At 54.0% G+C, this 27,550-nt stretch overlaps 1 protein-coding gene across 1 annotated transcript in view; it reads left to right on the plus strand.

Moving 5' to 3' along the window:
* The window catches only part of PKP1 (plakophilin 1), a 48,310-nt gene extending 21,349 nt beyond the window's left edge, over positions 1-26,961 (plus strand). Inside the window, exons 3-14 of the mRNA XM_042976690.1 lie at positions 9,996-10,390; positions 13,068-13,212; positions 14,161-14,368; positions 15,146-15,323; positions 16,651-16,765; positions 18,691-18,846; positions 19,703-19,879; positions 21,145-21,298; positions 21,653-21,839; positions 22,442-22,526; positions 25,538-25,644; positions 26,805-26,961. Of these exons, the coding sequence (XP_042832624.1) occupies positions 9,996-10,390; positions 13,068-13,212; positions 14,161-14,368; positions 15,146-15,323; positions 16,651-16,765; positions 18,691-18,846; positions 19,703-19,879; positions 21,145-21,298; positions 21,653-21,839; positions 22,442-22,526; positions 25,538-25,612 (1,875 nt within the window). The 3' untranslated portion in view covers positions 25,613-25,644; positions 26,805-26,961. The remainder of the gene's footprint in view (positions 1-9,995; positions 10,391-13,067; positions 13,213-14,160; positions 14,369-15,145; positions 15,324-16,650; positions 16,766-18,690; positions 18,847-19,702; positions 19,880-21,144; positions 21,299-21,652; positions 21,840-22,441; positions 22,527-25,537; positions 25,645-26,804) is intronic.
* The last annotated feature ends 589 nt before the right edge of the window (positions 26,962-27,550 follow it).

Genomic DNA, 27,550 nt, shown 5'->3' on the forward strand with positions numbered 1-27,550 from the left:
AGAGAGGGAGACACAGAATCCGAAACAGGCTCCAGGCTCTCAGCTGTCAGCACAGAGCCCGATGCGGGGCTCAAACTCACGGACCGTGAGATCATGACCTGAGCCGAAGTTGGACGCCCAACCGACTGAGCCACCCAGGCACCCCTGTTTTTTTTTTTTTTTAACAGAGCATTTAAAGATAATTTTTTTTAACCTTTTGAACCCCCCTGCCACTCATCCATTTCTCCAGCCCCCACCCCCACCCCCTCTTCAGCCACTGGCCTGCTCTCTGTATCTAATAAGCCTGGTTTTTGTGTTTTTGTTTTTGGGTTTATGGGTTTGGCAGGGGAGGGGGGATTTAGATTCCACATAGAAGAGAGATCATGTGATACTTGTCTTTCTCTGACTTATTTATCTTAGCATAATGCCCCTAAGGTCCATCCATAGTGTCGCGAATGACAAGATTTGATTCTTTTTATGGTTTAATAATGTTCCAGGGTGGGGCGCCTGGGTGGCTCAGTCGGTTGGGCGTCCAACTTCGGCTCAGGTCATGATCTCGCGGTCCGTGGGTTCAAGCCCCGCGTCGGGGTCTGTGCTGACAGCTCGGAGCCTGGAGCCTGTTTCGGATTCTGTGTCTCCCTCTCTCTCTGACTTTCCCCCATTCATGGTCTGTCTCTCTCTCTCTGTCTCAAAAATGAATAAACGTTAAAAAAAAAAATTAAAAAAAAATAATGTTCCAGGGTGTGCATATACACACCACTATTTCTTTATCCATTCATCCATTGGTGGACCCTTCGGTTGTTCCCATGTCTTGGCTGTCGTGAATAACTGGGCAGGGAACATAGGAGTGCAGGTATCTTTTCAAGTTAGTGTTTTCATTTTCTTTGGGAAAATGCCCCAAAGTAGATACACTAGTTCTGTTGTTAATTATTGAAGGAAACTCCATCTTGTTTTCCACGGTGGCTGCACCAGTTTGCATTCCCACCAACAGGGCACGAGGGCCCCCTTTTTCTTTGGGCCCTCACCAACACTTGCTATTTCACGTTTTTCTAGCCATTCTGGCAGGTGGGAGGTGTTATCTCATTGTGGTTTTCATTTAAATTTCCCTGACAACTAATGATGTTGAGCACCTTTTCATGTACCTGTTCACCATTCGTATGTCTTCGTTTGGGAAAATGTCTATTCGGGTCTGCCCATCTTTAAATCAGATTGTTTTTTTTTTGTTTTGTTATGTTGCTATTGAGTTGTATGACTTCTTTATATATTTTGGGTATTAACCCTTTATCAGATATATGATTTGCAAGTATTTTCTCCCATTTGGTGGGTTGCCTTTTTATTTTGCTGCTGGTTTCCTGTGCTGTGCAAAAGGGCTTAGTATGATGTAGTCCCCTTCTTTGCTTCGTTTGCTTTGATGTCGGATTCAAAAAACCCTCACCAAGTCAAGGAGCTTACTGACAATGTTTTCTTCTAGGAGTTTTATGATTTCAGGGAAACATGATGTTTCTGACTGTCTACAGCTCTCTGACCTAATTGATGGCCTGCTGAGCGCTGAGTTCTGTGGGGTTGCTCTCTGGGGCCAACCTGGGAAATGTCCACATGAAATCCTGGGCCTCTTCCACACCTGCCTGCAGCCCTCATCAGTTCTTAGAGGCCCCACGATGCTGGGGGCAAAGTGGAGATGCTGTGGGAGGAAGCCTGGGGAGAGTTGGGGAGCTCAGGGCTAGCTAGTGACCCAGCCCTCTCTTCTCTTCCCTCTTGACTGCCCCCGAGGCTTGGAGCATGGTGGCCCAATTCCCTGAGCATGAAGAAGTTCAGCAACCCTTGGCTAATTCCAGGAACTCCAGGCCCAGCCTCAGTCACCAGTCTTGACATGACTCCCTGCTTTCCCAGCCCAATTTGTGTGTGCTCAGTGATGCATTTGGAGCAAGGTGTGGTTGCAAGGGAACCAAACAGTCACTGTTCTGCACCTTCACACTTGTGTCCTGGTCAAGACAGACCAGTTGCCATGACCATGGGGTCTCCTTGCCCACAAGTGTCCCTTGGAACAGAAGGTCTTGTGGTCCAAGTCTTTGGGCAGTAAGGTTGTGTCACACAGCTGAGCAGCTACCCTCCCTAAATGTCTCTAAGCATCGCTCACAATGGGCCAAAAGCTGGGGGCAGGTATTTCCTATGTTTGCAACCCCTGGGGAAGGAGTTTTCTAGGAGCCAGCAACTAGCCAGAGAGGCAGGTAGAGTTTCTGCAGAGCACCCCCGAGCTGCAGGGGCTCCTTGCCATTTACACTTCCTTTGTGTCACCAGACTCTGGTGGCAGAGTGATTGGCGGACAAACACCAGGAGGGAGGTTGGAGACCTGAGTCCGGGTTCACAGCTTAGTTATGTGGTCTTAGCCAAGCCTCGAGTTCTGTGAGCTTCCTACATGCTCACAGAGAGCACAAGGATGCGGCCGTCTGCCCTGACATTTCACTGGCAAAGCAGGAGACCAGAACGCTGTCCAACAGGAGTCTCCAACAAGATGCTGAATGGGGAAGCTCTTTCCACACTGTAAAGCACCATGTCTGCTAAGGTGTTTTTTACATTATGTTCAAGGAACTTCCAAAGACCCTCCCTCCCTGGGTCCCCTGCCAGCAAAGTGATGTGTGTCCCAGGTAGGCAGGTGTGCATATGGGAGTGTGTGTGCATACATGCACATGGGCTCCCCCCTTCCAAAGTGAGACACAAGCCCTGGGGGATCCAGCCCCCTTTCAGGTGAAATTCTGTCCCTCCTTTCAGGTGAAATTCTTGACTATCTCATCAGTGGGAGTAGTTTCCTTCCACTGTTGGTGTTTCCGGGGAGCTCTGCTCTGGGCAAAGTAAGCATCTGTCCCTGAGGATGTTCCCACCTCATGGCCTCTGGCCCTTTTCTTATGTCTGGAAGCACCTCCAGGCCCGGTGTATGTATGGGATCATTAAGGGGGCCACCGAGCCTCCCCCCAGGCTTCCCAGCACAGTGTTGGGGGTGGGTGGCTTGGTAGGATCTTCCTGACCCTCAAGTATGCTCATCCAGGAACTGGTGTATCCTCTGAGATTCCAGGAGTTAGTTCAAGTTCGAACTTTATAAAGCTCCTTCCCAGGATGAACAGTTACTGGGACAATGGAATCAGCCTCTGGGCTCAAAAGGCAGAAGCTGTGACCGCAGAACATGGGACTCCTGGAGGGCAGAATAGTCATGCCTCAGACTTGTCCGAGCCCATGTAAGAGAGGTGGCAAGATTCAGGGGTCCCTGGCCCCCGGGCCTGTGAGACCTGTGTCTCAGGTGGTAATCACCTGCCAGGGATTTCCTTTCCCAAATCTAACATGTGAAACTTTAGGTCCTTGCTCCCCAAACCCATCCTGGGAGTTCCAGGAGCTAAAAAAACAAAAAACAAAAAACAAAAACCACTGCTCAGACGTGAAGGGGGAGAGGTGCCAGAGAAGATTTTCAGAAAATCCGCTTTTTCCCACAGTCGAGCCGTTCAGCCAGGAGCAGGATGCGGAAACGGAGCTGGGTGCTGGAGCTGACACGGTTGTCTGTTCCGACAGCAGATGATACTGAGGGCCAGATCTCAGTGAGGTGCTGGGGTACACAAGCGTGTTTGGGCCTCCCGCTGCCCAGTAGCACCAGGAGCTGCGGTGGGCCTCCCCTCCCCCCAGCCCGAGACACAGACTTGGAGCATGGAGCCCAAGAGGGCAGGTGCTTTTTTCACCGGAGTGGTGAGCTCCCTGGAGAGAGAGAGCAGCACCATCTTGAAAGACCCACAAGCCACAGCCTGGAGTTTCATAGGATCTTTTCTAGCTGGGCTGCAGTTGTCCGGAAAACTTGTTCTGAATTACCCACATTTCCCACTACTGCCCAGATTGATGCGGGCTCAGAGTTTCCACCTGTTAAAGGTCACAAGGGACACTAACCGTTATTAGCCAGCTCTCTGATGAACTCTGTCCTCATGGGACGGGCGTCAAAACTTTCGTGGGTTGTTTTGTTTTGTTTTGTTTTGTTTTTACACTTAAAAAATTCAGGCGATAGAAGATGGCCAACACGTGACATCAGGCCGTCTCAGATTCCTGTTGTGCCTCCCCTGACTGGGTAGACAGGGAGCTGGTCATCCGTCAGGCTCTGCCTTTCAGTTTGCAAACTGGGGTTCCCTCCTGAGTAGGCACTTCTGGTCTCAGGGTGCTGCGGATGGAATCGTGGAGCAGCTCTTCCCTGCCCTTGAGGACCCCACAACAGGGGCCCGCCCACCACAGCCTCCTCCAAACAGAATGAGTTTGCTCTTTGCCCAGACGTCAGGGCTGCTGAGTGAAAGGGGGTGGGGGGGCTGCTCTGCTCTCCACGTGCCACACAAAGTCACATGCCCCAGAAAGGAAGGAAGACCAGCCCGGGGTGGGACCGTCTGCTCCTCACCAGAGAGGGAGCGGAGCCCAGGGGGAGACAGGGACTGGCACTCCTCCTGCTGAAGTCCCACCTTTGGTGACTCAGGCCCAGTGGCTCTCAGTGACTCAAACTGCTGAGTAAGCAGCCACCTCTACCCCCTGCACGGGGGGAACTCCCCATGCCCTGGGGCCCTGATTGTCCCCTCCTGGGCAGCCCATGATGGGAGAGGACCTGCGCCTTCCAGACCCCCAGAAAAGTAGAGCAGAGCTGCCACACAGCATGTGAAGGCCCCTCCGGCCACCCTGCGACAGGCCAGCCACGCCAGTACCGTTTTATCTCCCGGGAGGACGAAAGAGAGCTATGACATGTCTTCTACACCAGGGCCCTCAAACGGGCACTGACGGGGGGGGGGGGGGGGTAGTAGGTACAAGGGAAGTGGCGAATGGGATCTGTCCTCAAGGCATTTCCAATGAAGGTCTTTCCCAGGAGGGCTTTGCCAAGCGCAAGAGGCACGGAGACCCCATGAAACCGTGTGCGTGCGCTCGCTCTCATGAGAAGGGCGTTGGAGATCACGTTGCCGAAGGTGGCCCTGCTGGGCACTCTGCTGGGTGCGTGACTGGGCAGGGAAGAGCAGGGTGCGTCCTGCTGGAGAGCCGGTTCGGCCGGTCCCACCTTGCTAGCAGAAGCGTGGTTTCAAAATGGGCTAATAGCTGGGGACACAGACACTCTTTTCATCTTGGTCTGCCCAGCACATGCCTGGCTCCCAAGGAGTCAGCAGCTTCTGTCTGATCAGCCTGAGCTGGAATAGAACTCTCTAGGCTCAACCCACCAGCTAATATCACCCAGGTCACAAGGTAAAGGGAAGAATCCTGGACCCCTTCAGCCTGAACCCATGCGGGGCCACCCTCACAGACTGGCTTGCCTCATCTGGAACCTTCCTGCCTTCCTAGCAGCTCATTTAGTTGTTGAGGCTCTCCTGCACCCACGGGAGTGTGGGAATTCCAGTACAACAGCCCAAATTTCCATCCCCAGCACAAAGTCCCATGGCAAGTCACAACTCCTCTGGGCACTTGCAGTGAGCCCAGCCCTGTTCTAGGCACAGTAATTTGGGGGAAATGACAGAGACCATTAGCAACTAGAGAAAACACAAGGTCACAGTCAACAGGGTGTGCAGATGACAGTTTGGAGACAAGGCCTTGGAGAAACATAGGATTTGGCTGGAGGGGCAAGGAAGCTATGCAGGATAGAGAAGAGGTTGAGCAGAAGCAGGATGTGGTCAATGTCACCAGACAGTGTAAGGGGGTGTGTTGGGGAGGAGAAGAGGTGACCAAAGAGACAAGGGCCAGGCTGGGGATTTTGTCTTACAAGAAGCAGAGAGACACTGTGGGCTTGTCAAGCAAGGAAAGCTTTGTCTGAGGAAGGTCAAGTGGATGGCACCACCAGGAAGGCACCAGAACCCCAGGGGCTGGGTTAGGGGCTGGCAGGAGGAGCTAGAATTGTCCGTTTGTGAGCTGAAGCTTGTCAGGGCCACAGTCTGGGCAGTGGGAGTGGAAAGGGAGGAGTCAGAAATGATTCTCAGTTGGAAGGACAAAATGATGCCATCTCTTCTTGAATGGTTAGTCATTCTCATGTCCAATGATCTTGGGCCGACAGGAGTTCTTTCAGTTCAGGGGCCTTTTTGGACTGAATGGAACTCTCAAGGGAAAGCTGACTATATTCAGTTCTTTGAGACCCTGGATCTTGGGCTCTATTAGTCTAGTCATCTTCTAGGACTCAGTTTCATTGCCTGAAAAATGAAGGGGTTGGCTTCTGAGCACTTCCTGGTTTAAGGGGGAACAGGAAGAGGGGCTGGGGAGCATTCGGCAGGACATAGAATTCCACTCTTCTCCAAGAAGGAAGGGGAGAAGAAAAGAAAGGTGGGTTAGTTACAAGACCTAAGTCATTAGCGCAAGGGGGAGCAGAGCAGGGCCTGGCTAGGAGAGGCTCCTTGTTAAGAGCAGCTCTCTCTAGCCCACCTGGAAGGTGGTTCCACGAGTTGACCTCCCCAGAGCCCCATTGGTCTTCCAGGTGGAGAAGCTTATCTGTCTGGACACAGCCTGGACTTCCCCCTGGCTGTCCAGCCCAGCCTGTTCTCTGGTTGAGGGTCAGCTCTGCCCCCAGAAAGTTGAGTTACTAGCCGCTGGAATGTTCTGATGCATGGACCATCCCACCTGAGGCTGGAGTTTCCCAAGGAAGCATGAGATAACCAAACAAGGAGAGTGTGTGTGTGTGTGTGTGTGTGTCACTGTCCTTTGTATTCAAAGCAGAGGACGCTGCCAGAAGATCGCTATCTGAGTGTGGGGTGTGTCTGGGAGACCCGGCACTGGTAGGGAAGCTCTCCCACCTGCCGTGGGCACGTGAGTGCACACTGCCCTCGTATTCCATTCCGGCTGCAGGTGCTTGCTCAGGATCTGAAAGGGTGGGTTTGGAAACATGTGGGGGCATTCTTGCTAGTCACAATGGCTGCAAGGCGTACTGACATATAGGGCCTGGGGGCCAGAGGCAGCTAAACACCTGTAATACTTGGGACAACCTGCACAATGAAGAATTGTCCTGCCCCAAATGCCGACAGCACCCACGTAAAGAAACACTGCGTCATCCCTACATAAGGTCATACAGGCAGACCACACTCCTTTGTTTTTCTGAAACCTATTGAGGCCTATTCTGTGGCCATTGGGTGAGACTAGCATGGGTTCTAAATACTAGTGGGTACCCCTACCCGGGGCTGGAGCTGGCCTGGGTTCATCCCCCTCATGTGCCAACCTGGTCGCTCCTTTAGGTATGGCTTGGGTGATGTAAACCCTCAACAAGGTCCTACAGGCCACCAGTCTGTGTCTAGTCTGAGCATCAGAGGGATACAGATGGCCCTACTAAACAAACATTTATGTCATGCACTGTCCTAAGCACTTCAGAAACGCTCATCCACTGAATTCTCCCAACACTGGGTACAATTATGATCCCAGTTTGACAGATGTAAAAAAAACTGAGGCATGGTGGGTTTAAGTAACTTGGCCGAGGCCACGCATCGAGCAATTGACATGGCCAGGACTCGGCCCAGGCCGTGTGGCTCCAGACTCTGTGTTCTTGACCACCGAGTCCCCCTCTGCCCGGTGAGCTAGAGGAATGCACCTGGAGTCCCAAGGTCTCGTCCTGATAGGCAGAAAAGGGAAAGGTCACAGGCCATCTGTGCCCAGAAAACTGGTGATAGCCGGCCTTGTCTGAGCCCAGAGGGGTAAATGCAGACTCCCTGTGGCGCTAGGGCAGAAAAGGGCCTGGCTGAGAGGAAGCTCGGCTCCCACTTGTCAAAGTGATGATGACGGGAGAGTCACCCACAGCTCTTCTCAGCCACCAGCAGAAGCACAGCAGCCAGCAGCCCTGATACAAGAGCTGGGGTGGGGCTCCCAGGAATGGGTGACGCCACTGGGATGTAGCTGCGGGGGGCGGGGCAGGAAATTCGGTCCCACGGGGACAGCCCTGCCTTCTCCACCACGCCCGACCCCTGCGGGCACATCCAACCCTACTCCCCGTGGGCAGCCCACCCTCACCAAGACTTGGCAGGGCTGCCCCTCCTCCTTTTCCCAGCCCGGGAGAGCAAAGCCCAAAGCCTCTGTCAGGCTTCATCAGCGTGATCACATTTCTGCTGGGTTTGGTCCAGGATGAGTGTTTGGATTCCTCAGGTATCTGAGATGACGTCCAGGAGTGTCATTTACTGAGAACAAGAGAGTTCCTTGTTGCATTTCCATTTAAGGCTTAGCCTGCCTCCAAGGTGCCATCATCACCTCCCCGCATCCTGGGAGAATGAAGGTGAGAGGGGTGTGGCCATTGGCCTAAAGCAGGGGAGGCCTAATTGCATATTTTGCAGGCAAAGTCTACAAGGTGCTACAAAATGCGAGTTCTGAGTTCCCGTCAAGAACGCTCATCACTTCTCTTCCCTCTGCCTGTTATTGTTCATTTATGCCTCCCCGGCACCTGTTCCCTTTGGGGTAGGTTGGTTTGACCCAGTTTGAGGAGGAAAACTGTGCCCACCGGAGTGCCCAGCTGAGCATGTGGGTGGAGCTGATGAGAGCACCGTTGTGAAGGTTAAAAGTTTGTGGCTTGTGACTTTTGTGTTTTTTAATTTAAATATACGAAATTTATTGTCAAATTGGTTTCCATACAACACCCAGTGCTCATCCGAAAAGATGCCCTCTTCAATACCCATCACCTCCCCTCCCCTCCCTCCCACCCCCCGTCTTGTGACTTTTGGATGCCACCCCTTACTGGGACCTCAACCCATGGGTGGCTTCCTGCTGAGAGTCTCCCTGCAGAGACGAAAGGGCACTGGCCAAGAGAAGTCCCCTCCCCAGCCTTGTGTGGCTAGACTTGGTGTGGAGGAGAATAACCCAATTGCCCAACCACCTCTGCCACACACACACACACACACACACACACACACACTCATGGGGTGGGGCAGGCAGGCTCCGGGCTGCTAGACTTGGCCTTGGCTCATCCCAGCAAAGGTGAGATCCAAGTCAGCACCTGTGTGGAGACATTTTATCAGGCTCGGTGTTATCCTCTAGTCTGAGAACAAGTCAGAGCAGGCAGGCCCACTGGCCTGTGAGCTCCTGGGAAAGTCCCCCTCGAACAGATCTGCTCCGAGCTCATTCCCACCAAACCTTCAGCTTTGCAGGCTCTTCCCAGGGAAGCTGGATCCCTGAGCAAGCTCACACAGAGCCCTGGGGGTCGCTTCATTACCGTAAGTTTTCCTGTTGGATTGAGCCTCTGCCCAGCCTCTCCGCACTGCAAGCCGGACAACGAAGCCCAGGAGGTCCCCTTGCGCCCCACCCTAAGCCCCTGGCCTGCCTCCCTGTGCGCAGGCACTCTTGTAAAAGGTGGCGCAGGAGAAGTATTTTCTCTCTTTGGCCTGTGAGGGGTTCCCCCGGAGGGCCCGTTACCATTTGCTTCTTGCCCTGGCAGAGGGGAGGCAACGTGAGGAGTTCAGCAGAGAAATAACAGTGGAAAACAGCCCTGGCCAGAATAGGAGAGATTTCCCCACCCTGAGTGCAAGTGGCCAAGCAAGGCTGGCTGTGTTGGAAGCTGCGGTGTCTGGGAATGGCACGAGGTGACAGGGCGAGGGTGTAGGGACTGGGCTTCAGTCCAGGGTTGCCCTTCCCTCACTGAGTTCTTCTGTGCCTCTGACTCCCCACCTGGACAAGGCCGTGGAGGGCTGGGTAGGTGGCTACAACCCACTGTAGGACGTACATCTTACATCGCAGCCCAGCACCCACGTGCTGTGTCACAACACGACGCGTGTCTCTACTCCCTGCATTGCACTCGGAGAGCTTACATTCCAGTATATACTAGTCTATTCCATTTTTTTTAAATGATAGTCACAATCGGCTAAATTGATTTCCCAATCCATAATGGGTCGCAATCTGCCATTTGAAAAGTAATATATCAGATGATGGCTGAGATTCCTTCCACTCCAAACATTCTGGGATTCCACGAACATTATCACAGGGGCGGGGGGCGGACTCCGCCCCATGGCCAGCTGGATCCAGAATCCCCGGTCAGGAACCTTGACTGAGCCTTTCTCCCTTTCTCTGACCAGATCTACAACGGGACCCTCAAGCGGGAGAATGACAACAGACGCTTCAGCTCCTACAGCCAGATGGAGAACTGGGGCCGGCACTACCAACGGGGCAGCTGTAACGCAACGGGCGCCGGCAGCGACATCTGCTTCATGCAGAAAATCAAGGCGAGCCGCAGCGAGCCCGACCTCTACTGTGACCCTCGGGGCACCCTGCGCAAGGGCACACTGAGCAACAAGGGCCAAAAGACCACCCAGAACCGCTATAGCTTCTACAGCACCTGCAGTGGCCAGAAGGCGGTCAAGAAGTGCCCTGTGCGCCCGCCCTCCTGCACCTCCAAGCAGGACCCGGTGTACATCCCGCCCATCTCCTGCAACAAGGACCTGTCCTTCGGTCACTCGAGGGCCAGCTCCAAGTAAGTGCTGCCAGGCTGTGTTGGGGGCCAGGGTGGGGACCAGGTAGGAGAAGGAGTTCGCCTGGCTATACTACACAAGGTTGTTGCTGATGATAGGAAAGACGGCCTCTTGTCCCCAAGGGGCTCGTTGTCCCTGCGGGGGCAGCGGTGGGGAGGGGGGCGCTTCCTGGCCTCAGGAAGTGTGAAGGGGGAGACAGAACCCAGACATTCAAACAAATGCATTGAGTATATAGGTTCTAAAGGGTCACGGGTTATGAACAGAGGGAGGCTAATTAGAGAAGGTTAGCTAGGCTCATGGTTCTCAAAGCGTATGCCTCCCAACAGCAGCAGCAGCATCACCCGGAACTTGTGAGAAATGCTAATTTTCAGGTTGCACCCAGACCTACGGACTCAGGAACTCAGGGAGAGACCCAGCAGTGTGTGTTTTAACAAGCCCTCCAGGAGACGGGGAATCCGTGATCTTAGCCATGCACATCTCTATCCGTGTTCTGGAAGAGCCAACGAGTGTGCCCTGATGTAGACGATGGGAAAGGGGGCCCTGTTCCACCTTATAGGACAAAAGACGGCCAGGACAAACAGACATAAAAGTTGAGGAACCGGAGCTAGTGCTGAGGAACAGAGTACAACCCTTGTCCCTCAACACTGAAGGCCCGTCACCCAGTGAGAATGAAGGAAACGAAGGCGGGTGTCCCGTCAAGAGCCACGGGCACAGGGGGGCTTGCGGACAGCCACAGTGTCTCCGGGGACACTGAGCCTGCCCTCCAGGGCTCAGAGCCCCATGAACCTCCAAACTGTTCCTTATCACCGCCTAATGATCATTTATTCATTTATTTGACAAACATTCACTAAGCATCTCCTGTGCTGGGGAAGTGTGGTAAGTGTAGGGACACAGCTAGGAACAGAGCGGCCTAGAGCTGTCCCAGAGCTACACAATTAACTGATAAACTGCTTTTCCTAGAGCCCCAGGAGCTTGCATTCTTCACCTCTAGTCCTCATAGCCCCTCTAGGCAGGTGCTAGAATTCCTGAGGAGGAAACAAGGCACAGAGATGCTTGCCCAAGGCTATACAGCTGCTAAAGCATTCCCACACTCAACCCCACTCACCACTGTTTTAATACTAAGCTGAATCCCGTCGTAGAGGGGGACCTCTCCTAACTACTCAAAGGCCATAGGTATATTTAGGATGATTCGGAGAAGGACTAAGAAACCCTCTCCCTTGGAGCAGGGAACAGGGCAGTGTCTAGCCCTAGCTTATTGCCCCAAACCAGAGGCCCTGAGAGGTCAAGGTCTAGGTAAGACATGGGAGGGGATGAATGTCAAGCCATTTAGAGATGATGTCTGACTGGCAGATGTGACATTTTCTCAGTGCAGGGCCAGGGTGCTACTGATACAAGACAGGAGAGCTTCACCCCTTGGGCAATTTTTCCAGAAATGGAGTTAGGATGCCACACTAAAACTATGAATTCTTACTGAGCATTTACTGTGGCAAGACTGAGGCTAGTAAAAGTGGGAAGAGGGCTTCCTCTAGAAATGCTGGGGAGATTTCCAGGGGGGTAGGACTGGGTGCCATAGAAGGGGCTGTCCCTGCCCTCAGGAACTTTCCATCTCTGTTGGCAACCAGGGCACAGACAGGTGGAAAGGCAGCCTGAGACTCAACATCACAGAAGCTGGAAGGATTCCTAGGAGAGAGGTTTCCTTGCCCTGGAATGTTCACAGCAGCAGGACCTCAGCAGGTCACATGCACCGTGAGGGGAAGGGAAAGGGGTACACCTGAGCCCTGATGAGGGGTCAGTGAAGAGAAGAGTCAGGTTGGAGCAGACCTTGTTAGGGGCTGGAGAGTGTGCAAGAGGGCTTAGCAGAGAGCCAAGCTATTAGGTTAAAACATGAAATTTTTAGTTTTATGGCTCAAAAAGGTTGACTATCAACCCTTTCACATGGTTCGACTTAACATGTGCCCTTGGATATTAGTCTAAGCAGTCTCCACTTGAACCTGCCGATAGGAACAGCACAGTGAACCACATTTTAGGACTGTGAGTATGGAAAAGGAGAGTCAAATTTTGGACGAGGGAGCTTGGAGAAGAGAGCCAGTTGTGAGGGTCTCTTGCTGTAGTCCCAGTGAGAGTGGTCATGGTCAGAAGGAAGGCAGTGACCGTGAGGTTGGGAAGAAGAAGCAGGTATGAGGATTTTTGTAAGAAGAATTAGCTGGACTTTGGAACAAAGGGAGTGAGGGCAGATGGCTGCATGGATGGATGGATGGATGGATGGATAGAGACAGGAGGGAAGGAAGATGGATGGATGGATGGATGGATGGATGGACAGTTGGACAGGCTCACAGCCATTCTCTTCCATTTTCCCAATACCAGGCACAAACAAGAAAGATGGCACAGGGGTGGGGAGCTTCCTCTTGGGAATAGGGCAGAGTTTTGTCTTGGTGCAGAGGTAATTTACCTGTTTGGATATTGACCCATGACCTGGACTTCATCACAGTGTTTGCCATGGATGAGCCTTTTCCCTCCTCTGGAAGAGCTGTTCCACAGGAATGTTCTCCAAGTGGGCCTAGGGCTGCCTTGTTCTGGCTTTCCAGATTGCAGATGAGGCTGTGGCAGCTTGGGCATACAAGGGGAAATTCTCCCAGCCTACCCGGTAACCCCTCCCCCACCACTGCCCATTGCCCACAGGATCTGCAGTGAGGATATTGAGTGCAGTGGGCTGACCATCCCCAAGGCCGTGCAGTACCTGAGCTCCCAGGATGAGAAGTACCAGGCCATCGGGGCCTATTACATCCAGCACACCTGCTTCCAGGATGAATCGGCCAAGCAGCAGGTAACTGACTACACATCTTCCTCCCCTATAGACCTGGGCAGGGACTGGGTGTGTCAGCCTGACCCCATTTAGACATGGGTGGGGACATCTGCACTTGCTCCTTCTCACCCTGCCCAGCTGCCTTGGGTGAGCAGTGTGCTTGGCACTGCCTGAGATCACAGCTGGGCATCTTAACCCTCCAGGTGAGTGGACATTAGTCAGGTATTTCCTCCACTGATCGTGAAAGAGACAGCTGTGAGTTCAACAGAAATCCCCTTTCTCAAATTCCACTAAAGAGTATGACTACTTTCCACCCTTCAACTCCCTCCCCCCGCTTCCCTCTATCTGTCTCTCTGTCTCTCTGTCTCTGTCTCTTTGCCTCTCTGTCTCCATCTCTCTCTCTCCCTTTCCAGAGCTTGATCCTCTCTCTCCCCAGGCATGTGTGCTGGAAACTGGGGCTTGGTCATGCCCCCCCGAGCTTGGCTGGCAGGAAGGATGCTTATAGGGTTCCGCAGCTCAGCCCCAGGGAACAGTGCCTGAAATGTGTTTCCTAGAGATTCTGGATCCATCCGAATCAGAGTTCCTGTCACAGGAGAAAGTTCCCATGGGAGGGTCTCCTTTATGTCTGTCCTGCTTTAGGACTTTTGAAGTATATTTATAACCATGTCCTCTTGTCCTCACCACCGTATTTCAGAGGAGAAAAGTGAGGCTCAGAACAGAGGACTGCCTTGCTGAGGGTCTCCTGCCGAGGATGTGAGGGCGCTGGCATTGGAATCCATCTTGGTTTCTGGTCTGATTACATCTTGGTTTTCTGAGCACTATTACTCCACACTGGTTTTTTTTGGCTGGCTGGAATATTTCTGAGCTGACAGTAGACTTTGGGGTCTGAGAAAAATCACTTCGAGTAGTGTCATCAGATCAGCCTCACCTCCTTGACTGGCGGCCCATGTGGCACCTGTATGTCAACAGGTCTATCAGTTGGGAGGCATCTGCAAGCTGGTGGACCTCCTCCGGAGCCCCAACCAGAACGTCCAGCAGGCTGCGGCTGGGGCCCTGCGTAACCTGGTGTTCCGGAGCATCACCAACAAGCTGGAGACCCGGAGGCAGAATGGGATCCGAGAGGCTGTCAACCTCCTGAGGAGAACCGGGAGCACTGAGATCCAGAAACAACTGACTGGTAGGGATCCCCAGCCATGGAGAGCTAGGGTTGGGGTTGGGTGGTGTATAGGGCATTCCCTCCAGTCTGGGCCCAAGCACAGGTGCACATTTGACCTCCGGCTAATGTCTTGGGAGCCCCATGGTACTGACTGTGGCCAGGTTAGTGGCGTCCACATGGTGCCTACCCACAAGGTGTCAGCCTTGTTGAAGATAGAAGGCAAGGGGTAGAAGGCTGGTGTCCAGGCAGGATCCATATTCAACAGACCCTGGGATTTCCAGACTAAGAGGAAGACGTGAAGTTGGAACTTCAGGTCTTAAGCGCCCTCTTGTGTCCAAACAATATGCTAAGCACTCAGGCCTGGGGCGCAAGGGTTAGAAGGAACTAGGAAGCCCTCAGACTGGACTGGGAGATGAGACCACGTACAGAGTAACCGTGATAAGTGTTTCTGGAATGACCTTCAGGTGGAAAATAGAGAACATTAGAAGACTCTAGCGCTAACATTTATATTAGAAACTACTGATCAATCAAACGTTTCTGGATGACCTTGCACATTCATAATTTTGACCTCGATAAAGAACTCTAGATGCTCCCTGCCCTCAGAGAACCTGAAGTCTTGTTGAGACATTGGAAAATGAGCTCAGGAAATAATCAGACACTAGATTTGATAGACCAGGCCTACTTGGAAGACGATGTTTCAGTAGGGCTCCCTTGCCAGAGCAGGCTGGGGGTGGCACCTCAGCACCTGTGGTCTTCCTGAGCCTGCCATGGGTTGAGTTGACCATCCCCAACCTCCAGGGCTGCTCTGGAACCTGTCTTCCACTGATGAGCTGAAGGTGGAACTCATCGCCGACGCCCTGCCTGTGCTGGCTGACCGGGTCATCATTCCCTTCTCCGGCTGGTGTGATGGCAACAGCAACATGACCCGGGAAATAGTGGACCCTGAGGTCTTCTTCAATGCCACAGGCTGCTTAAGGTGAGAAAAGAGCGTGCCCCTGGGGTCCTTTTGCCCCGGCCCTGGGTCTTTCTCCAGGCAGCCCCATCTCAGCCAGCCTAGGGCAGGGGACATAAAATGCAGTCTGGCACTGGTCTTCATGGGCAGACTCCAAGAAATGGGACTCCAGCATCCCTAACTTCCCTGGATCTGGATAAGGCTCAGGACTCCATGACCTCCTGTAAGGGACCTCAGCAGACTTAGTTAGAAATCTAAGAGTAGAAATGCCACATCTGGATATCCAAACTGGCTCAACCATTCCCCCCTCTCCCACCCCCCAAAAATGCATTTCTTGTACTCTCTTGAAGAGTGTTCTTTTAGACAAAAGTCTGCTGATTGGCTCCTAAATGAGTCACTTCCCAGCTGTGGTGCTAAGACCAACGGCCATATTCATTGGCATAAAGGTGGCACTGCTCTTTCCAGAGTCTCCTGAGTCTCACACCAGGGTGAGGCAAGGCCCCTGGGGGCTGTGGGGTCATGGGTGCTAGGGTAGAGGTGGAACAGTGAAACAGATCCCCATTAGGGTCACACCTTGCTCTGATGGGGTTCATCTTTCCCAACTCCTAGGAGCCCCGGAATGAAGGGTGCTGTTGGGGGTGCTTCTGTGTTCTCAGCTTATGCTCCTCCCTGTCAGCCTCCATTAGTGGCCTCCAGTGAGCCAAGTCAGGGTATTAAGGACTTCAAGGGGCTGCAAGGCTATTAATAGCAACAGCAACCACAGCCCGCCTGCACAGGAAAATGGGCCCAGACTGCTTGGAAAGGAGCTCACTGCTGAGGCAGAACACAGCTTCCTTGTGGAGGGGGCATCTGGCCCCCAGCGGAGCACCCCTGGGCTTCTTTCCCAGATCCAGCCCTTGGCCCCAGCACCCTACAGAGCTTCTCCTCCTCCACAGAAATAAACTGGGCAGGTAGAAGCTTCCAGCCCCTGTTCAACAGGTGCCCAGTAGTGGTAGGGAGCGTGCCTCGACCTGCCAGCTGCACTAGAGCCATGGACAGTCATGAAAGTTACAGGCCTGGAGCCCAGGGGGGCAGAAAGAAGGGTGAAAAGAACTGAGTTCAAGGAGACCCCATCCAACCTCAACCAGGACCGGGCATAATCCGCTGAATGGTTTTTCTTTCTTTCCTTCCTCCTTGTTTTTTTTGTTTTTTTGCCTTGTTCTCCTCCTACCACACCTCCAAACTCATCCCCATCTCCTCTGCCCCTACTTCCCCCACCTGCTCTCTCCCCCGCGTGCCCTCCAACCACACTCTTCTCTACCCGCTTCCTTCCTCCCCTGCATCCTCACAGCCTCTCTGTTCTCTCCCTCAGGAACCTGAGCTCTGCCGATGCGGGCCGCCAGACCATGCGAAACTACACGGGGCTCATTGATTCCCTTATGGCCTATGTCCAGAACTGCGTGGCCGCCAGCCGCTGTGATGACAAGGTGAGCGTCCCACCCCGCTCTGGCCCCGGCCCCCAGTCCTCCTCTCTGTCTGGAGCTCCAAGGCCCAGGACCTCCCCAGGATCAGTGAGGGCAGCTCCTTGGCCTCCAGGTCCTGACATTTTTCTTTCCCAGGCTCCACGAGGCAGGTCTGCACTTGAGGAGGCCCTGAAGGCATGGTCTGGTGACAGGACAGAAGGCCAGTGAAGGGGATGGCTAGATGCAGAGAGCTCTGCTGGCCTGGGGCAGTGTTACAGGGGCAGAATCCCCTCTTCCTCGCTTACAGGCTTTGTGAATGCAGACGCTTCCACGATGTCTGTTTCCCGGTTTGCACTGTGCTCATTCAGAGATAATCACAATCATATCTATGTCATGGGCTGGTTGAAAGGCTCAATTAGTTAATAAGCAAAGCATGAAGAGGGCCGGACACAGAGGGAGCTCTCCGTGAGCATTTGCCCCCGCTGGCATTGGCAGTGCTGAGCCCTGCCTGCAGCCTTAAGGATCCCCACTGATGCCCCCAGGGATCCTTCCTGCACCAAGGCTCCTTCTACCACAGTTTCGCACCACCTGCCAAAGAGACCACTGGCAAAGCCACCCTCTTGTCCCCTCTGGATATTTGGACACACTAGCACAAACACACAGAAAGGAAAAATCACAGAAGAAAGAGAAACTGAAGGCTGAGATATTTCTACCACGGCAGGACAGACACTCAGGAGAATAGTGAGTTCCCAGAGTCCCTAGATGACCAGGGGCTGTCTGGGCATACGGCCACTGAGTCTTGCACACAGTTTCCTTGTGGAGAGATTTTGTCTCCTGCTCATCCACTGGAAGTGACAACAGGGCCTCAGGAGAGAGAGAGAGAGAGAGAGAGAGAGAGAGAGAGAGAGACAGTCACTCGAATGCTCAGCCAGGTCCCAGTGGACATCATGTTTTTCAACTCTGGATGCAACATCCCCTCTACCTGTGGAACCCAGACCGTGCAAGTCTGATTCCCTCAAACCCTAGCAGGGCCGAACATCATTAGGAAGGTAAGTCTGCTGGCTCAAAGCCTAGCCTGTCCACTGAGGACAGATGGCAAAGACCTAGGAGCAGCTGCCATTGCAAAGTACTGGGTCCCAGGTCCCACCGCTCGTGTAGATTTGGGATGGGTCAGCACCTTTGGTATTGGAAGCTGAGGACTAGCCATGAAAGGAGGGAATAACAGGGACATGGGGACTCAATGGCTTTTGAACCTAAATATGTCAAGGCTGCTCCTGTCTGTGCCAGGACAGAGGGTATGTTCTTTAATAGCCCAATCTGACCATTGGCACAATGGCTGTAGCAAGAGAAACAGTAGCCACTGTCGGGGCACCTGGGTGGCTCAGTCCATTAAGCGTCTGAGTCTTGATTTCGGCTCAGGTCATGATCTCATGGTTTAGGAGATAGAGCCCCGCATCAAGCTCTGCGCTAACAGCATGGAGCCTGCTTGAGATTCTCTCTCTCTCTCTCTCTCTCTCTCTCTCTCTGCCCCAGTTGCTCTCTCTCTCTCTCTCAAAATAAATAAACTAAAGAAAAGAAATAGAAGCCACTGTCTGTTGTGTCCTACCATGTGCTAGACCCCATGATAGGCACTTCCATGCATAATCTTCCCAATAGCCCGATGAAGTAGGCGATGTCAGTCCCATTTTACCACTGAGGAAACCGGCCCAGAAGTTGAAGAAAGCCATGACGTTTCACACAGCTAGGAAAAGACAGAACTGGATTCAAATCCAGATTCTGGGGAGTGTTACTGGGAGCTTTTTTCGGACTGCGGTGGGTGGCTGTGTTCCTCTCTCCTGGGGCAGCCTAAGGTGCCTGCCTCTCTCCCATTAGTTAGGGCAGGGAGTGAGCCCAGGACGCCATCAGGGAAGGGCACAGGCTTAGGGGCTCTGCTTCTGCTTGGCCCCTAGTCTGTGGAGAACTGCATGTGTATCCTGCACAACCTCTCCTACCGCCTGGACGCCGAGGTGCCCACCCGCTACCGCCAGCTGGAGTACAACGCCCGCAATGCCTACACGGAGAAGTCCTCCACCGGCTGCTTCAGCAACAAGAGCGATAAGATGATGGTGAGCACAGTCGGTTCACAGAACCAGGGCCTGCTGCCCGCCAAGCACCCCGCTGGGCTCAGCTGCCTGGCCCACCCCTTCCTCCCTGCCCCCGTCCCCCCGAAGCCTGAAACCAGCTGTAGGAGACAAGCCCATGCCAGAGCCTTGGCCTTAGGATTGTGCTGCACCCTGGGAGCTGAGTAGAGGGCATTCTGTCTTGCATGCAGATGGGATCTGTGTTCTTGACGGTGGGAGCTCAGACCACCCCGAGCTCGGAAGCTCCGGTCCTCTGTTTCACAGCTCATTCTCACTTCCCATGTAATTGGTAAACCCTGCCTCATCTTCTCCATTACTGTGGAAGGTTCGGGGGCAGCCAGGACTCTAAGCCCTCTCTGGCCTGGTTCCCACCAACCTCCAAGTCCCCCAGGTGCCACCAGAAGCAGAAGGGTGCTCTGGAGGGAGGGTCAGGCTCCCCACACTGGGCACGACTGTGGCTGCTGGGCCCCTGGACCACCCCTGTTTGACCCAGGGTGGGTCAGCCTTGGAGTCTGACTCTGGGAGGAGAAGAAGCATCCTGGTGTGAGACCCCAAAGCAGCCCGACGCAGCTGGAAGGTTTGGGCAGAGGCTGGCCTGCAGCACACTTCCTGCGATCTGTAGATTGTTCTCTGCCTCCCTCAGAGCCAGCCCGCAGGACCATGGCCCCTTGCCTTACTCATTCTGCGGAGCTGCTGCCGCCGTGAGGAAAGGGGCACCGGGGCAGGTGCTTCCTAGGCCCCTTCCCTCAGGAACCAGGCCCCTAGAGTTGGGGGAGGGCACACAGAATGCTGGGCTCCCTCCCTTCACAAGGCTCCCTGCTGACCTGTCCTGTGTCCTCAGAACAACAACTACGACTGCCCCCTTCCGGAGGAAGAGACCAATCCCAAGGGCAGCAGCTGGTTGTACCACTCGGATGCTATCCGCACCTACCTGAACCTCATGGGCAAGAGCAAGAAAGACGCCACCTTGGAGGCCTGCGCTGGTGCCCTGCAGAACTTGACCGCCAGCAAGGGGCTGGTGAGGAGCGGTGTCCTCCCTTGCACCCACCCCCATCCCCAACCCCATTTCTCCAACTTCTGCCCCCTTCCCTGCTCTCCCACAGGCGTGTGCACTGAGTCGTGCCAAACACATATGGCCCTCAGAGCTTGACTCTACAGACGCAAACAGAGGGAATGTCATATGCTAGGCTCCAGCCAGGCCTCTGGGGAAACGATGAGGCAGTAGAAATGGCCCGGCCCTCTGGGAACTCCCAGGCGGTGCCCAGCAGGTGAATCCACTCCCGTTGGATTCTGTCTGTGCCCACAGAGTCCCCTTTGCCTCATGATTCCTGGCTCGGTTTGGCCCCTGCCTGGGGTGGGGGACAGGGATGAAGGGTACGTTTGTGGTAGGAGGAGTATCCTGTGTGTTGAACTGACAGAGGGAAAAATAGACGGTTTGGGGGTGGGCAGATCTAAAGGAAGACGATGCAGAATCAGTAGAGATTTTGAGGCCACATAGAGTTAGGAGGACATGATGGAATGACATTGAGCCTTAGGAGGCCTGTAGCAGCCAACAAGTATTTAGATGGGGAGACAGTCAACAATCACTCATCTCTACTGAGGACAAAAGAGAATCAGGTGAAAGCAGGACCGGGGCGAATTGAGGTCTATGAGAAGATGGGGCTGGGGGTCTTCAAGAACTCCAAACCAGCCTGGGACCAGATTACAGACGGGCTGGCCTTGTGGCTAGAGGCACAGATGAGCTGACCCACCTCCAGGGGGCCCTGGATTGTACCTCCATGTGGGCACAGACCCTCTCTTCTCCCTTTTTGCCCTGGGAGAGTACTCGACAAATATGTATGGAATTCTACGGAGGTATGGAAGTTGGAAGGTGGTCAGCGCCTCGGTAATTGACAAATATCATTGACCGTGTGCTTTTGGGTGAGCAGATAATGCTGGGAAATGTGGGCGTGGTGGGGGGACAGAGCTGAGACAGTTTTGTTAGACTGGGAGTCGAGTCGGGGCCTCCATGAGCCAGGGGTCTGAGACTTGCCTCTCATCACCCATCCTGGCTCAGGCTGAGCTGGGAGAAGAGAGCAAGGTCAGGAAAGATGGGGGCACATTTTTGCCTGGGTGCTCTGTAGTTGCCAGTGTGTGAGCAAATTGGTGTCCCTCTTTGCCTGTGCTTCTAACAAGAGAGGGAAAAGGTTCCAGGGTTTTTTTGTTTGGGATTACATGGCCCTCTTCCACCATGGTGCCTGGGAAACCACAGGCTAGGTCCTCACCCCCGTCCTTCTTTCTCAGATGTCCAGTGGTATGAGCCAGTTGATTGGGCTCAAGGAAAAGGGCTTGCCCCAGATTGCTCGCCTCCTGCAATCTGGCAACTCCGATGTGGTGCGGTCTGGAGCCTCCCTCCTGAGCAACATGTCCCGCCACCCTGTGCTGCACAGAGTGATGGGTAAGTGCCCACCACAGCGTCAGACCACCCCTCTCCCCCCACCCTCCAGCTAGGACTCGGCAGAGCCCTCACTTTCCAGAGCCTGCTGGAAGGTCACCCTCTGAACTTTCCCTAGAGTGAGCGTTCCAAGAGGGGAAGCTGGCCCAAGCGAGGCTTGGAGGTAGGAAAGGGCAGGGGTGCAGAGATCCTATCCGGGTCCTCAGCCCTGAGTTGGAGCTAGAATGGAGCCTTCAAGGGCCACCTTGCTAGAAACCTGGCTGAAGTCAGCACAGGACTGTGGTCCCAGAGGGAGCCCCTCAGCCCCTCTCTCCTCCGGTCATCTGACCCCGCGCCCTCCACTCCTTTCTCTCTCAGGGAACCAAGTATTCCCAGAGGTGACCAGGCTCCTCACCAGTCACACTGGGAACACCAGCAACTCGGAAGACATCCTGTCTTCAGCCTGCTACACTGTGAGGAACCTGATGGCCTCCCAGCCGCAGATGGCCAAGCAGTACTTCTCCAGCAGCATGGTCAACAACATCATCAACCTGTGCCGCAGCAGGTGGGTGGGGAGGGCAATGGTCTCCACCCCCCACACACTGCAAAGCAGGCAGCCCCACAACCCTCTGAGAAGGCGCAGATGTGCAGCGAGAGCAGGACCCAGCGCAGGGCGGGAACCTGGGCAGGGGAGGCTTGAATGCAGAGAAGTTCCAGAAGCCAAGAGCGCTGTGGAGCTGAGCCCAGCTGCCAGGCCTCGGGGCTGCACAAAGGGGACAGAGGCAGCGCATTCTCAGCTGGGGGTCACCAGAGGACGCGGAGTCCTTAGAGGACCAACAGGAGGCATGGAGGCACAGACCCCACCATGTGGGAACTGTATTCTGCCCCATGGGGCTTTCTCCTCCCAGGACAAGGGCTGGGGAACCAGAATGGGAGAGAACTTCCCCCCACAGCCCCCGAGGAGAATCCCAGGCTACTTCTAAGTGGGCAGGGCTGCCAGGTTGTGCCCACTGTGCGGCGGGACCAGCCCAACAAGGCTCTTTTCTCATGCACCCCTGGGGCCTCCCCACATCGCTAAGACCTGGAGGTGAGGGTGGGAGGGAGGAGGGTGATCATTCTCATGTCTCCCCGAGTCTCATCCCACAAATGAACTTCCTGCCTGCCCAGCACCTCGCCCAAGGCCGCAGAAGCTGCCCGCCTCCTCCTGTCTGACATGTGGTCCAGCAAGGAGCTGCAGGGTGTCCTCAGACAGGTAAGGGCCCGCCCTGTCACCCCCTGCCAGTGAGGCTGTCTTGCAGCTCCCCTTGCAGCGCTGAGGGCCAGGAAGAGAAGCAGAATGGCCCGCCCTGCCCAGTGGGCGTGACTGAGCCGCACTGCAGACAGACGGACGGACGGAGTAGAGGCAAATGTGCATGACGGTGAAAGTGATCACACTCTGAACAAATCTCTAGGCTCAGACTCGGAGGAGGTGCTGAGTGCACGGAGGGGAGAGGAAATCAAGGAAATGTGTGAGATGCCTGGGGCAGGATCTTCTAGGAGCAAACTGAAAAGCAGGAATTCACTTGAGGGCGTGATGTGCGCTGTGGCTGGAAAGGAAGGTTTGGGCTACAGTACAGGCCCCTCTAATTTCTTTGAGAGTTTGCCCTTGGCAGAGGGGAGCCACTAGGGGTTTTGAGTGATTAAAGCAACACTTGGCAGCCTCCCTCCTCCCCAGGGGCGGGGCAGAGGGGACTGAGAGATGCTGGGGCGGCTGTATTTGTCCAGTGGTGACCCTGGCTCCTCCCTGTCCTCGACACCTCCCAACCTCATCAAACACAAAGTCCTACCTGGGGTCTTATTTTACCGAAATCTCTTCACACTGACCTTTCCCGCTCCTGCGGCTGCCATGCTTTAGACCCAGATGTAGACAGCGGTGAGGCCGGAAAAAGGACAGAAACGGAATGGTCAGGCTGACCATGCTCGAGTTGTAGCCTGGAGACACTGTGGCCGTGTTAACACAAACAGATCGGTTGGGGAAAGGCCAAGTAAGCTTTCCGAGGACAGCGAGGGCAGTCCTGATTTGAAGAGGTCGAGTCTGAAGGAATTGGATTGGGTTGCAGGTGGGGGACCCAAGGAGCGAGGCCAGGCTGCCACACAGATGGGAGCGTTGTGCAAGACCATCACAGGGCACAGGTGTGGGGAGGAGTCTTGGAAAATAAGGGCAGAAGCAAGGGGAAGGCGCTGACTTGGGGGCCGAGGAGTGCGAAGGGCCAGGGAGCCAGGAGGGGCCGCGCAAGGTGGCCAGGAGGGGCCAAAGCCCGAGTGGGAGGGGAGAGCATGGGAGAGGGTAGGCAGCGGTTCCCAGGGCCACAGAGGCGCCAGGGAGGACCCTGGATGTGGTGACCCAGGAGTCCCAGGGCACCTCTAAGAGCACTTCTGGCAAAGCCAGGGGAGACGGGCTGGGGAGGGACGGAGTGGGGCAGAGAGGAGAACTGCTCCCCTCAGTTTGGCCCAGAAAGGAGGGAGACCGAGGGAGGGGTAAAAAGGTCTCTGTTTAATGACAGAGGGGACCCGAGTATCTCTGTCATGAGATGAGGAGTTGGCGGCAGAGCAGGGGACAGTGAGGGGGTGGGAGGCTGAGGAAGACTGTGGAACAGGTGGGAGCGGAGGGTCAGCAGGGGCCTGACCGTGTAGAAGAGAAGCCGGGAAGACAACCACCCTGGGGCAGAAGGAGAAACAGTTCCTCCTCCAGCGCAGCAGGGAGACTGGAGGGAGGCCCATGAACTACTGTAGTCAGAGACGGCTGGGAAGCCTGAAGGCCATGGCCGGCGGTGGCCCCTGTCCTCTGCTGGACCATCCAGTGCTCTTTCCCAACAGCACTGCAACGTGGGCAGGCTTGGCCACATGGCAGCTGCCGGGGAGACCCAGGGGAAGGGAGGTGGGTGAGGACGGGGTGAGACCTTCCTCAAGCTGTTCGATCGTGGTCCAGAGGGTTCAACTCACCCAGAAATACTGAGGCCACGCCCAGCCTGAGGCACACGGCGACTCTTCTTGTTAACAGTCTTCTGTACAGCACCGATGGGAACCAGCTTCGCCATTCGGTCCCCACTGCTCCCTCTAGCTGTGCTTGTCAACAGCTTTGACGTGACTAGCTCGGTGCTTCTGTCCCCAAAGCATCTGCACATCCCCCATTCATTAGGTTGTTACCACCACAGAGAGGCAGGCCGTGTGGCTTATGTCCATCCTGCAGAATAGGAGTTTGTCTTGATTCAGTGAGTCATGGCAGGGGCAGGGCTGAGACCCAGGAATTCTCACTCCTGGGCTCCTTCCGCCAAATCCAGCCAGGTTCAACAGGAGCAAGCAAGCAAATCCGCAGGGGAAAACCCAGCATCATGTGATTCGTGCCCAGATCAGGTAGGCCTGGGGCTTTGAACCACCTGGTGTCTGGATCCCTCATTCCCACAGGCCAGTGAGAGCTGACAACGTTCTCAGAGCTCAGGGCTGGCACCAGGGGCCCCTTCTGCCATCCTCATTCACTCCAGAGCATTTATTGACCACCTGCTGTATGTGTGAGAAACACTGGATGTGTCCCCCCTGCAGAGAGCTCATGCCAAAATTAAAAAAAAAAAAAAAAAAAAAAAAAAAAACGGAGCAGAAAGAAAGAAAAAGACAGGGACAGTCAGAAGGAAGAACAACAAACAGCTTTTCTAATCTGATGTTGGTTGTTGTTTTATTTGAAGAGTAATGAATATGAGCGTAAGTCCTTGTGCCTTAATACAGATTTCTGCAAATCCATGTAGGAAATTCACAAGCGCTGGTGGAAGTCCAGATACATTTTACTAACTTGTGGATATTAATGGCCTTATGTTTGGTTGCACTAATGAGGTCAGCTTTGGGGCGCCTGGGTGGCTCAGTCTGTTAAGCGTCTGACTCTTGGTTTCGGCTCAGGTGGTGATCTCACGGTTCATGAGTTCGAGCCCCACATCGGGCTCTATGCTGACAACACAGAGCCTGCTTGGGATTCTCTCTCTCCCTCTCTCTCTGTCCCTCCCCTGCTTGTTGTCTGTCTGTCTGTCTCTCTATCTCTCTCAAAATAAATAAATAAACTTAAAAAAAAAATAAGGCCAGCTTTAGCCCTGACACACATATATAATGAGCCCAGAGGGCTATGGTTCAAGCCCAAGGACACTCGGGGAGGGTAGTTTCTGACCCCATGGGAAGTCCCACTCTGTTTCAGCCTAGGGTGTTTCATACGGTTTCATGCTGTTTCTCCCCCCTTTACAGCAAGGTTTGGATAGGAACATGCTGGGATCCTTAACTGGGCCAAACAGCTTCAGGAACTTCACCTCCCGATTCTAAGAAGGGGCTGCTCAAGCAAGTACAGATTGCAGGTAAGAATTGGCTCCCCCCTGGGCAGAGTTATCTCTAGGACCCCTGCAGCAACCTTAGCCAGTCTCAGAGGGAAAGGCCAGGCCTGTGTTCCCCAGGGACACAGAAGCATCCTTTGATCTGGCAGACAGCATAACTGTAGCTGACACAAGGGCTATGAGGACAGTTGGATAGGTTGTTTGGGCAGGGTGCCATGGGCTCTCCCACCACAAGACATTAGGGATGTGCAATGTCTGAGCAGAGCTTCTAGATACAGCTGTGTAGGCTGTGCACTGCACAACCTAGGTGATGCCATTTACATGGGCTATGGTGTGAACGCAGCTGTACAATATGTCATCTGGGTTTGTACACCTACAGCTCACTTTCTTATCCTTTTTATAATTCACTTCCCAGTCTGCACATGCTTAATGTGGATAAGGTTATTTCCAGCTGATGACTCCAGAGACCAAAAACTCAGAACCGGTATCTATCACAAAGGCATACAAGCCTTAGCTTTCATTAGAACCACTTAAGATGCTTCCTAAAACACACGCTCCTGGCCTCAACCCCAGCACTTCTGACTCAGTAACTCTGGAGTGGAAAATGCATCATTAAACAAGCATCCGAGGCGTTTCTGACGCAAATGACATCATCAACTTTCTCTAGAAGGTCACTAGAGATGGCCTTGGTACAGAGCCATCTGCAAAGAGCCAGGGATGAGGACGGGGTCTCCTGAACTGAAGGGGACTTCTTAGCAGCCTGGCTATCTGCCAGCACCCCAACACCTCAGGAGGGTCCTGGTGGGGGAGACGGCTGTAAGTTTGGTCCAGATGAAAATAAATAAGACATCAAATACCTTCTCCTGGCAGGTGAGCGACCACGACATGAGGATGGAAAAAAGAGAGAAGACAAAATTCACTAGATTCTTAATGAGTGAAGTCTGGGCACTCAGCACGCGCTGAGTCTGGGCAGAACGGGGTGGGCGTGGCAGTGGAGGCACAAATCTCACAAGCTTCTCACTCAAGAACAACCTATCAATGTGTCAGGGCGACTCTGAGTCCCCCCTCGGGCCAGGGGACACGTCCATGCCGACGTGGGTAGAAAGGGGTGGCAGTATCGGCCAGACCTATGACGTGGGTCTGTCTCCCTATAAATGCTAACTGGATGACTTCTCCTTTTCCAGAAATGATGTGACCCAGCTGAGAAGAACTCAGGCCTTGCTGGAGGGGTGACTCTGTCCACCCTGTGCATTGTTTAGAAAGGTTCAAATGCAATTGAAAGCAAACCTGAAGGCTGTGGATGATGGAAATATTTTTAGATTTTTTTTTTCCTTGGGGGAACTGGCAGGCAGGGAGGGTTGGGAAGGGTGGGGGGGGGGCTTTTCTTGAGTTAAAGGGGCTTATGTTTCATGTCAATACTTCTTTTTCTGAGAAATGGTGTATATATAGGTCTATATCTATATATACACATATACATATGTATGTATAATGTAAGTGTGTGTGTGTGTGCAAGTATGACCGCAAAGTGCAAACAGCGAAGCTGTTACTGCAGCTCGTGAGGGGTGAAAAGGACACTCCCATGTTTCTTACTCGTAGGCAGGGACTTCCGTGCTTTTTGTTTAGCTCCCCATAGTTCCCAAACTGTGCCGCACCAGGACAGGGGGCCCGCACCAGGGTCACGTCCATGAGAAGTCTTGCGAGGGAACCGTGGAGTGGGGGGAGGTAAGGGGGAAGGGGGGGAGAGTACCTGGGCGTGGGGGCAACCTCCCTCCTTAAGAGGCAGCTTTGCAGGAAGGGAAGCTGGCCGGGCTGTGAAGTTCAGTGTATCTCATGGGAAAATCTAGTTGGCTGATAATGCTGCCCTTCCTGCAAGGCCACAGGGACTGGCCACGGGACCTGGGGCTGGACAGGGTTGGGGCTCTAGAGGACA

This window comes from Panthera tigris, chromosome F3, assembly GCF_018350195.1.
Source record: "Panthera tigris isolate Pti1 chromosome F3, P.tigris_Pti1_mat1.1, whole genome shotgun sequence".
Classification (NCBI taxonomy): Eukaryota; Metazoa; Chordata; class Mammalia; order Carnivora; family Felidae; genus Panthera; species Panthera tigris.